The sequence below is a fragment of the Sceloporus occidentalis genome, unplaced genomic scaffold (genome assembly GCF_023333645.1).
Source record: "Sceloporus occidentalis isolate IW3139 unplaced genomic scaffold, rSceOcc1.0.p SCAF_22, whole genome shotgun sequence".
NCBI lineage: Eukaryota > Metazoa > Chordata > Lepidosauria > Squamata > Phrynosomatidae > Sceloporus > Sceloporus occidentalis.
Genome location: NW_028317002.1, coordinates 2,447,553 through 2,459,945, shown reverse-complemented (window position 1 = coordinate 2,459,945; position 12,393 = coordinate 2,447,553). Strand labels below are relative to the sequence as shown.

The 12,393-nt window shown below is 37.7% G+C and overlaps 1 protein-coding gene across 7 annotated transcripts in view; it reads left to right on the top strand.

The window, feature by feature from the left end:
• Nucleotides 1-12,393, top strand: part of LOC149300883 (RNA-binding protein Musashi homolog 2-like) — a 284,563-nt gene that overhangs the window by 199,396 nt on the left and 72,774 nt on the right. For all 7 annotated transcript variants that reach the window (XM_089484527.1, XM_089484526.1, XM_089484524.1 and 4 more), the window contains one exon: nt 3,412-3,494. In XM_089484527.1, the coding sequence (XP_089340653.1) occupies nt 3,412-3,494 (83 nt within the window). The remainder of the gene's footprint in view (nt 1-3,411; nt 3,495-12,393) is intronic.

Here is a 12,393-nt window from a genome sequence, read left to right as displayed (position 1 = left end):
AGGAGCCGAGTGCTCCAACAACGAATCGATCACTCGATTAATCGATAACGGAAATCGTCGACAACGATTTCCGTTATCGATTATTATCGATTTTATCGATTCGTTGTTTCAGCCCTACATTTATATGCTTCCCCCCCCCCCGCAGGCATTTGCAGATGCCTTTTTTCATTCCTCAAACCATGTCTATCCTAGAGTCCTTATCTCATTGTCTGCATGACGCTGCTATTATGGTATCATTGTTGAACTCTGTCTTACACAAGTAATATTTTTTTCCTGTCCTGAAAATGTGTATATTTAAATTTGGTAAGCTGGTTTCTCACAATGGCTGGTTGAGTTTATGCTTGCTTCAGGCTGTCTTGAGAGAAGACAAGTGTCATTTTTTTCTCATGTTGTATTTGTTTAAGTATTGAGCAGTTGTTAGGAAAATGACAGTGTTGATTTTTAAAAGGGAATCGATACACAGCCGGAGCCTCCTGCCAAAAGCCTTTCCACGTGGCTTTGTCTGGCAGATCTAGGTCCTAGATGAGTAAATACATTGCATAGCTGATGGGCAGGCAGCAGGCATCAAACAGCCTTTAACTGGGCCAAATCCATCTTCCTTTTGATGCAGTAGAGATGAGGGAGGCATATGCTTAGATCAGAAGCCTCAAACTTTAATAGCTTTTCAAGGGCCTCAGGATGTCCTGATGAGGTATTAGAGGAAGTAATTCAGGAAGAAAGGGACAAATAACATCTCCGGATGCTGGCTGACCCTTAGGGTTGACTGCATCAGGGTGTTCAAAGGAAAGCGCAGACCTCAGCTGATTCAAGGAGTACATTTTATTATTATTCTGACTGCTTTTTCCGTGAGAGCAGTGCCCTGTGCATGTCTTCTGACCCTTAGAAATAACAAAGAAGTAAACTCCTTGCACTTACAAATGACTAAATGGGTGGTATGTGTGCGCATTAGCTGAACATCTCTTTAGGCTACAACATTTTGAGAAGTACCTTTGTCATGTTATAACAGTGGTGTTCCTTGGAGTAATTTCTGTTGTCTTTTACATTTTGATGTGTTGTAATAAAATCCTGTAAAACTAAATAAGCCTATGCTGGTACATTGTACACATTTTAATTTTTTATTTGGGATTGATCTCTGCATGACGTTGGTTTCAGTCAAATGTAGAATTTTAGATAAATTACTATATGAATCTGCATTCAAGACATTTTTATTCTTAACTAAGATTTATGTCATACACCATATGGGCAAAAGTATTGGGAGACCTGACCATTACACCAACAGGGACTTTATGAAATTGTATTCTAAATACATAGACATTAAAATGTGGTTAGTGCACCTGTGTCAGAGTGTATGTTAGACGGTGGGGCAAAGAAGGCAACTATAAGTTGTTTGGGGGCAATGATAGCACATGCCAGCTGTTGAGGGGGCAGGGCCTTTTTCGCACCAGGGCCTTATGGTTTCTAGTTACGCCCCTCAATACTTCCAACTTTGTGAGAACAGTTTGTAGAAAGGCCTTTTTCTAATTCAGCATGACTGTGCCCCGGTGCAGAAAGTCAATAAAGACATGGTTGAATGTGGAAGAAGTTGACTGGCCTGCACAGAGCCCTGACCTCAACCCCATCAAACACCTTTGGGATGAACTGGAACAGAGATTGAGAGCCAGGCCTTCTCGTCCAACATCAGTGCCCGACCTCACAAATGCTCTACTGGATGAATGGGCAAAAATTCCCACAGAAACACTCCAAAATCTTGTGGAAAGCCTTCCTAGAAGAGAAGCTGTTATAGCTGCAAAGGGGGGGGGGGCAACTACACATTAATATCTATATTAGAATGCCATGTTAAAAAAAAAAAGTCCTTTTGTCCATGTTGTGTATACAATGATGTATAAAAATGACCGAGACAGATGTCTGCCCGTAGTATAGAAATCACACCATTACTCGGTAATCATAAGCAAGAGAGTTTTGACATCTTTACATTTAGGTGGGAACATACCTGTCTGCACCAGTGATCACATGGCTGAAACATATGTGAACAAACATTTTTTTCATTATTCTGTCTAGCGATATATATATAAAGGTATTGTATAGGTAAGTTATCTACACAATGATATGTGGAATATATCTTCTAATACAATAGTTTTATGGAGGTGAGGTGTTCTGCAGTCTCAGGTGAATGAATTTGAATCCAGTGCAAATCCCATAGCTCAAACCACATATGTGGAATTTGAGTTACTCTGCTTAGCTCTCTTTATTCAGAGCTTTGTTCGTGTGTTTGAGGAGACTTCACATAGTTATCAGTACAAACATATAATTTGTGTAATGCTGAGAGCTAGAATATACATTCTGTGTATGTTGATTTCTGAGTGGATTGTATTTGAGCTTCCGTGGAATTCTCCTCCGGGCTGTTATTATCTCATTATGCAGCGAAGTCCTGAATGTGCCGGCACATTAGAAAGAACAACATATGCTACTGTTCCCTTTAAATGTGTTGTTCCTTGTAATTCTACATGGCAGAATGTGACACTAATACCTATAATCTAGTTTATTGCTAATTATAACACATCTGAAAATATTGGTGATTACCCATTTAAACCAGGAATGGACATGGTTTTGACATAAGGATGTTCTACTCTATAACCCTCATACACAGACTGCAACGTGGGAATGTAATAGGCTAAAGATTGTCCCAGCTATGTAAAATGCACCTTTCTGGATTATCCTCTAGGCCAGTGCTCCTCAACCCTCTCCTCAAGGCACACACAACAGTCTAGGATTTAGGTATTACTAAGGTGTTACAAAATAAGAAAAACAGAAATACCTTAGGACACACCTGAGTAATACCTAAATCCTGGACTGTTAGGCGTGCCTTGAGGAGAGGGTTGATGAGCACTGCTGTAGGCAACGTATGCTGATGGCCAGGGCCTCTAGCAATGTGGTGGCCCTTGCAGTGTACCCGAGCAAGTTTGTCTCTTACTGCCCTCTCTCCTCCAGGACATTATGCTTCGTTATTGTTTCTTCTTAGATGCTTATGTATTATTATCACATTGTATGACTCACATTTCACTCTCTTGGTGTTTACATTTAGGGCAAATAAAAATACATGAGTTTGCAACTGTTTAGCCCAAAGAAAGCGATATTACATTTGGTGGAACATAGATTTTTGATTTTCTGCTCCTTGTGTTGCTTTGCTCTGACCTGCTAGTACTTTGATTCAGTTCCAGAACGACCCGTGGTGCTCTCCATTTAGTTCCAGGAACCCTCTGGCACTTAATTATTTGAAAACAATAATTCTGTTCATGCTACATCTAGCAAATTTGTTGGGCCATTTCTTTATTGGACTTACTGCTGATTTGTGTTTTAGAACATTCATTGTTTGAATTTACACAATATTTGACCAAATATTTTCTTTATCAGGTTTCGGCTTTGTAACCTTTGAAAATGAAGATGTCGTGGAAAAAGTTTGTGAAATTCACTTCCATGAAATAAACAACAAAATGGTATGTTTTTGTATTATCATGTCTGGATGAAAAACTGGTTGTTTGTATATAGTTATACTACATTACCAGACAAGAATGTAGAACAATTCAAACTTCTAAGACAGCACTCCCAGCCCGGCACTGAAAATCAGTGATATATTAATAATGCGATTACAAGCACATTTACCAAAGTAAACTTAAAAAGGATGTCCCAGTGAATGAATGCCAATTCTGTGGAATAAGCTGAAAGAAAGATTAATCCTGTCAAAGGCAAACATACAAAGTTTTAGGGATGTAATAATAATTTATGTGGATTAATAAGAGATCTGCTGACATCTCCAAAATTCCTCTCCATTTTAGCATTCACTCAATTCAGTTATATGCCAGCCTGTGTGAGATTAAAAAATTTCTAATAAATTTCATTGCAAAAACAGTTGTTTGACAGAAAGTGTTTCCTACCTTATATGACAAATTTGTTTTCTGGAATGTTTTTCATGACATGGTTTGGGGTGGAGAGTTGGAGTTTAAAAAAGTGAAAATCACATGGCACCATCCAATACCCGTTTACCCCTTTTGGCCATAGGTGTGTTAGCACAACTATCTTTCTTGACGCAACTTATAAAAGTATATATAGATAATAAATCACTCCACCTGGTGATGTGCGTGCAGTGAGAATATGATCACAGCCATCAGTGTTATGTTCTCCTCATCGACCAAAGCTTCGCACCAATCTGGGGTCTTATCCATTGTACACGTTGGCTACATGGTCAGCAACCTAATTATTCAAGTGCTTTATGAATTTAATATCCCTGACAATGTCATTTGATAAAATGGGTGTAGCTTATTGATTCAGAATGCTGTACTAGGAATATATTTCTTTGGCATTGTTTAGAAATGTTACTGTGTGGAATGTAAACTGGTATTTATCCAGTATACATTTTTATAATGAGAAAGAGCTTCAGTTTGCATCTTTAACCATACAACCCTGACACCATAAATGGTTTGTCATTCTTAGTTTAGTTGGGTACATTACACCTCATTTCAGCTCTCATTCTGCATTGAAATCAGGTTTTGGATTAGCATTCTCTCCTATTAATATTTATTTTGTATCAGGAAAAAGGGAGATTTGTAGGTGAGCTTGCTAGAAACTTAAACTTTGACCTTTACCTTCATGAATTCTTTGTGCATTTAAAACGGATATAAAAGAACAACTTTGCTGCAAGTGCACACTTTAGCAAAAAAGGCTAAACACCACCATTAAAATACATTTCTCATCATTTGTTTCGATAAGCGGTCTGAGTATGTTGAGAGCTGTTGCTGTCTCTTTCTCTAACAAAAGAAGATGTACCATAATCATTAACAAAAATGTTTACATCGCACACACAATGTGTATATAAAGATCTTTACATTAAGAAATCACAGCAGTTAGGTAAAGTAAATTGAAATGGTAATCCCACCTCCCCGCTAGACAATGTTCAGCACTGAGAGTGCCTCTCTGCAGCAGGGAACAGCTCTTTATTATATCCTTCAGTGATGCTATGTATTTGGAAAGGCTCCACGTGTAAGAATGCTTTCAAAAATAGACATGTTAAAAGTTTATTTAATCATTTAACAAAATGGAAAGTGAGTCAACAGGCCAAAAAATAAATCTATTTAGCGTAACCACCTTTTACCGTCCAAAAGCATCGATTCTTCTATGTACACTTACACAAAGTCAAGGATTTTGTAGGTATATAGTTAGGTGTATAATTTAACCATAATACCAAACAGGGGCTAATTTAATATGTAGGTTGAAACACAATCCATGACTGGAATGAAACTGGCTGGACTGGGAACAGCCAAACTCACTAACAAGATGAGGTTGCTGACAGTCAGACACCATGGCAAGACTGAGCACAGCAGCAGGACACAAGGTAGTTATACTGCATCAGCTCTCCCTGGCAGACATTTCAAGGCAGACAGGGGTTTTCAGATGTTCTGTCCATGCTCTGTTCATGAAGCAGAAAGAAATGGTCAATGTTGAGGGCCGTAGACAAAGTGGTCAGCCAAGGAAGCGTTGTGCAGCAACATCATGCTCACTTCCGTTTGCAATCAGATGTCCATCAGTGCCATTAGCTCAGCTTTGGCAGGAAACAGTGGGCCCTGTCTCTGGGCCCATCTACTGCCCAGAGACATCTGGTCACAAGTGGCCTCCATGGAAGACTTGCAGTCAAAAAGCCATACCTCCAGCATGGAAACAAGGCCAAGTGACTCAACTATTCACAAAAACACAAAAATGGCAGCAGGTACTCTGGACTGATGAGTCAAAATTTGAAACATTTAGCTGTAGCAAATGGCAGTTTGTTAGCTTAAGTGCTGGAGAGTTCTGCAAATTGAGTTTGTGATTTTGTCAAAATGAATGGTCTCCTCAAGGCTGAGAAGTACAGGTAGATACTTATCCATTAAGCAATACCGTCAGGGAGGAATCTAAATGACCCCAAACTCAGCATAAAGAAGAACAAGAAGTCCTAGAAGTCATGGTATGGTCCCACGAAAGCTCTGATCTCAACATCATCGAGTTTGTCTGGGGTTACCTGCCGAGTTACTTAAAAAACTGTGTGCAAGTGTACCTAGAAGAATTGATCCTGTTTTGAAGGCAAAGGGTTGTCACATCAAATATGGATTTGATTTTGATTTTTCTTCTGTTGACTAACTTTACATTTTTGTTAAATGTTTTAAAAAACTATTAACATGTTTATTTTTTTAAAGCATTCTTACTTTAGATCATTTTTCACACCTACCTAACACATTTGCGCATTACTGTGTGTTTGTTTTTATGTATGTAAAATGTTATATATATAATCATCATATTTTACTTGTCAAGCACTGTTTCGGGCTTCTTCAAACAGTGTGGTTATGTGTGCATTGTATATTGGCCTAGTATGTGTTCACAGAGTATAAATTCAATAATGGAGCTTTTAGAGTGGATAAGATCAAAGCAATCTTCTTAGCATATGCTGGAGGCCTGACTCAATATTTGACTTGCTAATTCTTTCCTAGGGTGAGGAAATGATATTGTTTATTTTGTTCTTACGGTAACATACAACAACCATGGAAAAAAAAGTCCTGCATTAACTCAGTTTAAATCCTTTTTTGCCCCCTAAAATTTAGAGTGGCTGGTATACTAATATAGTATGCGAAAGTATTTCTTATAGTAATCTGTGTAAAACGGCTTTTTAAAGTGATTGCTACCTTATTAAGTTTACATGTTTTCCAAGAAATCTTCTTAAAATGGTTTAAATTTAAGGTTAGGGATTTGTAGACAAATAACAAGTATCACCCCCATTGAAAATGAATCAATGTAAGAGTTTTGTGGACCAGATTATCCCATAGAAAGGGAAGGTTTTGGAGGAGACAATCGTATAGTGTTTTCCTTATCTAATATAATGGTCCAGTCTGCAAGAATGTTACTTTGACAGCTAAGGTGATAACATTGCTTATCAAAGAAAACTTTAGAAAAATCAAATTGCAAACATAAAACTCATTAATTCTGTTTCTTCAACAACACAAAGGCTGGAGCCCCTACAATTCTTTGAGAACACCTGTAATTGTAGAAGACTATTTGTTGTATCTGTGCCTATATCAGAAGCTGTTGCCAATATTCCTTATCCTGGTCTGTACCAAGATCTAGAAAAGAGCTTCACCCTAGGGACAGTCTTGTTTAAAAGATGTCCCAATTATGTATCGTTTAGGAGAATAGCTTTACAGGAGGACATAAATATAGGCCCTGGAGGTGCATAAATCAACAAATATTCCCAGTGCAGATTTGTGCATTGCTAAGGGGCTTCTACACAGCATGTACCATCATCTGGAATATGTAAAAATTAAACATCAACTACTGAGTACACCAGAGTTTTGCTTTGTTTTGTTTTTCATAAAAGCACTGTGTTTTACAGCCAGAACAGCTTTGTTGTTTGGTTTTTTTTGTGTGTGTTTTTCCCTTTGATGCACCTGAAGTGAATTGAATATAGTGATGTTTGCTAGCACCCATCTAGCCTAGTATACCATGTAGCCAACCGTTAGCATATTAACATTCATGTAGGAGAGCTCTAGTTGCTGGGCATTTTGTCCACCTTCATCTTTTTTCTGTTTTGGTCTTTTTTGAATTGTTTTGCCCTCCTTTGGACTGACATTTAAGGCTTTCATCTTTCAGCTGGTTACAATTCAAAGTGCTGCTTCGCAGACACCTGTGGAATATAATAACTCTTTCTCCTGGTGGAGTTAGCACGGTCTTTGTGTTACTGGCGATCGACCAAGCGAGAGATTGAAGTTGCAACAAGAGATAAAAGCTTTTGAAACTGATGTATGTGGCGGCACATTAAAGGAGGGGGGGGGGGTGTTAAACCGAAGCCGCAATACTTAGGCACATTAAACGATTCAAGGTTAAAGAAAGTCCAGTCCAGAGGAAGTAGTGGAGTCACAGGTGAACAGAAATAAGCGACACTCCAAAGTATGACACTTCAGCATTACTGTTTTCTCTCCGAGTACACATAACCGTTCTGGAGCAACTTAGTTTTGTTATATTGGATGATTTCGTTTATCATGCAGAAATATTAGTAAACCTTTCCCATCCAAAGTCTCGCTGTGCTGTCAAACATTAATATGACAAAGAATGTGCCTGTAGCTGCCTACCCTTTAAACAACCTTCACTGTGAATCCGTATGACATGTGAAAGAGTGAGTCATTCAGAGAATAAAGTAACTTCTTATATTACATTTCATTATATAGCGCCAGCTAATTCTGTAGAGCTGTTACCATAGGAAAAGTGTTTAACAAAGACCATTCAAAATTGACAGTAACGTTAACATAGACTAAGGCATATTGGTAGAAGAAGAGAGCCCAGCTCTTGTGAACTTAGAATCAAATGGTAACTGATGTAGAGAAATAAGTTATGCCTACATATAATGCCACTTATGGAGAAGCATGGTGAAGGAATTGCTGCCAGGCAAGTTGTAATAATCGGGTGTGTTCAAAATATGACATTGTGCGCACTGTACACTGTACAATTCAGGAGCATTTGCCTCTATCGCCTTTAAAGTTCTCACCATATTATAAAAGTTTGCAATTCAAAATTATCAATAAATCATATGGTATTTTTTAAACAAATACCCTGTCCAATTGTGTGGTGTTTTAAAGTTGATACGAAACCCTTTCGCAGAAACATCAGAGTTTGCCTGATTTTCATTTATCTGAGGAAGGGAAAGAACAGCTGCTGTGTGATCATCTCATTTTGGTTTAATGGTTACAGTTGGTAGGGGGGCTATTTGTGTAGATTTGGTCCATTGGCATTTACATCATGACATGAGCTGCGCGTATGTGTTATCTTGCTCGGACATTTGTCCTGACGCCCAGCTTGTTTCTACTAACTTGCCACATCTGGTTACTGCAAATGGCCCTTTGGTTGCTGTTAAATAACCCTACTTTCATAAAAGCACCATAAGCTACATTTTACATCATTTGTGTTATCTATACCATTTAAAATGAGCAATACTAATCATTTGGCGGGGGTGACACCAGCTCTCATAGACTAAAAGCTGTTCTTAGTATACTAGAGAGTTGGATGTTGCTCTTTGTATGTACAACTGAATATACGGTACTTTCAGCAAATAGCAGGCTTGTCTTTTCAGAGGTAATTTAATGTACCAGATCTCATTTACAGGCATCTGGGACTTAAATCTGTGGGCTTTCAGAGATTGTAAGCTTGCGAGCAGTGCCCCTCTTCACCGAATGGAACTGTTTGTCTCAGTTTGTCATACCCTTTGCATGTATTGTATGTATTGTAAGAAGAGCTGCATATGTTGTTGGCACCATGTAAATAAAAGATGATGAAAATAACACAAAGGAAACTCTTTATAGCTTGACAGATACACCCTCATCCTCCAGCCGATCTGCCCTAAAAGGTATGCATACAAAAAACAAAAACTGTCTGCGCTTCTTTATATATCATTTCCTCACCCTAGGAAAGAATGTCTAGCGCACCGACATTTTTTCTTTTCCCTAAAAGGTATGCAAGCAGCTTGTATGTCCAGTTATCCATTTTCAGCACCTTGGACAGTGTCCGGTTGGTACCTATCTGGTGTTACCATGTCATGGTCATGCAACCAATACTTTGTAAATACACTTAATGTTAACCCCTTCGTGACAATGGCTGATTTTATTTTTGTACCCTTTGTGAAAAGCTACTTTTTCTGACTTTTACTTGAAAAATCTTTTAAACATCTATAAAAGCTAATGAAAAACCTGCTAAATAGATTCTACTATTTGTCCTGAGTTTAGAAATACCCAATTTTTTTTATGGTTTTTTGCTTTTTGTGTAGATGGCTTTCTGCACCTGTTTAAAGCTATGACGGTCCTGGCACATCAATTGTCACTAACTGGATGTTATGTGCATGACGTGCCCGGACCGGCAACTGTCAATAAGGGGTTAATAAGTGAAGGTGAGATAAATAGATAAAAAACCAGAAACGATGGCAGATGGAGCTGTCCACAGTTTAATCACATATGAGACCGAGTTTCTGTTTGAGAAAGTTCTGTAGGGTTAATGTTATCTGAACACAACTTCCTTTGCTTTATAATGCAACAATGATTACGGTCTTATTGTAAAAGTGCGAATGTAACTTTAATTCCAACATTCAGAGTGATGGAATGGAAGTTAATGCATAATAAATGTGCATTTTATTCAAAGTAATGGAAAAAATGCCTTTGTGTGATATATGTTTGAATATGTTGTACTCGTACATTGAACTTCACTTGAAATGTATTCATCTTCATTCACTAAGCAACTGCTGTGAGATTGCAATAGAATGCTTCAGATTTTGAGAATACAGCATTTCTCATTTTTAGTCCAAGAAATTGATCTATTCAGCAATTAGTGCCCTCCTTCCTGTGATAGACTGTGTGTTATTATCAGTTATACACTACCCATTTCTCAGGCTTCAGCTCAAGTCAATAAGGCATTTAATCACAAGAGCAGTTCAGGCCTTCAAAGCTATGACTACTAGGCATTACCCAAAGCAGTTGTATTTATTAGAAGTGGATTTGTTCGCACAATCAGACCCGTTATGTTTCATCATATTGCTGGTGAAACAGTGGGGATACGTTGAACGCTGGAGAATTTGTAACGTATGTATACGTAATAAGGAATGTTAACCACCTCTGCAGCAGAACCTCTGTCCCACCGTAGAGTAGGTTTTGAGGGTTGTTTATGATGTCATTAGTAGATACGTATTTTTAATCACATTAAATTTTGTATTAGAGCTATCATTGTGAGGTAGTGTCTACTACAAATATCAGTACAAATTGCAAAGCCGATTGTCCGTATTTATATATGATGCACCGTTAATTATACTAACATTGAAATGATCTAGGCAGTATTATATACCACTGTGTAATCGTGGTATATAATACTGCCTAGATCATTATTATATACCATTGTGTAGTAGTGTGAGCCTGAAGAGTAGCCAATCAAATTAAGGGAGAGGAGAACATTCAGCTGGTAACACATTACTGTGATCAGTGAAATGGAATTAGGTACAGCTGATGCATGTGTGAGCATTCTTTAATAATTTGAATTGCTGAGCAACTTAATTATAAATATTTAATATTGTTTCTCTGATCGCATATACCGTTTTTATCTTCTATTAATCTTACTATTCTTATGATATTAATATTCTTAATGATTTCAGTTTTTAGTAATTGCTATTGTGCTGGGAGCCTCAAATTTCCCATAATTGTATATCACAAGCAAGCTGCGTTGGGTGTGCTGCTGGATTTTGCTTTCAGTATCTGCTCTCCGATTACACTTTGCAATAATTGTATCAATGCCAGTATAGGGCTTGTTGTGTTAAAACCTTCTATTGACTTATTGGGATCTTTCAGTGTCATTATTCTCATCATCATGATCACAGTTAATTGGCGTCTTCCGCTTTCTCCGTGGCAAACGGCCCCAGCATCGCTAAAGGAATTTTACACGGTACCGGTTAGTATCCATTCACAAAGTTAATGATGCATCGTCAGCTATAATGTGTTAACTATGTTTCAGCATACGGAAGCCAGTGATTAATACATTTCAAAGTAGCCTCATTACATCTCTGAACTGAGATTTACAGATATCTTTGTCACTGCTGTTTATTTGTAGGCATCACAAATGAGCGCTTTCCAAAAAATATGTATCCCAATTTAGGGAACGCGTTATATTGTCCTCTTTCAGTCAAATTCCAATATTTAAATATGGTAAAAAAGCCCAATATGCTGAATATGATGGAAAAAGTAAGTAGTAATCTATATTTTACGATAGGTTATATTCTAGGGAATAAGGAATTGATCATTCCGTGATAATAATCCCTCCATCATGATCTATATAATGACGTTTATTAGAGTAATGCTGTCTGGTGGGGTGACAATAATCAACAGCACATTATTACATCTATTGGATAATAGTTAATATATCTCCGTAATCTGCGGCTATGGAACCCAGGAAGCCATTAAGCTCACATAATATGCTTCAATTTAAAACATACAGCATAGATTAAGAGCAAAAAACAGCAAGCAGTAAGTACGAGGAGGAGGCCAGATGCAATTGCAAATGTGTTAACAAAAAGGCCCCGCATATAGAGAGACCTTCAGACAGAATCTATTAAGTAAGGAAGAAGTTTTCTGTTTTATATTTTAATAATGTATTTTACATAAAGTAATAGTGAACCCCCAGCCAATACCAAAGAGAGTTCGATTCATTCTCATGAGTCTGCCCCATACTTTATTTGGCTTTTTTAATTGGCTTGGGTAACTTCGGCTCTCCTGAAATATATTAACATATAGGTGGATATTTTAGAATTCATTGCTATTTACTGAGGAATAGAAGTTTTTGATTTAGTAGAACTAG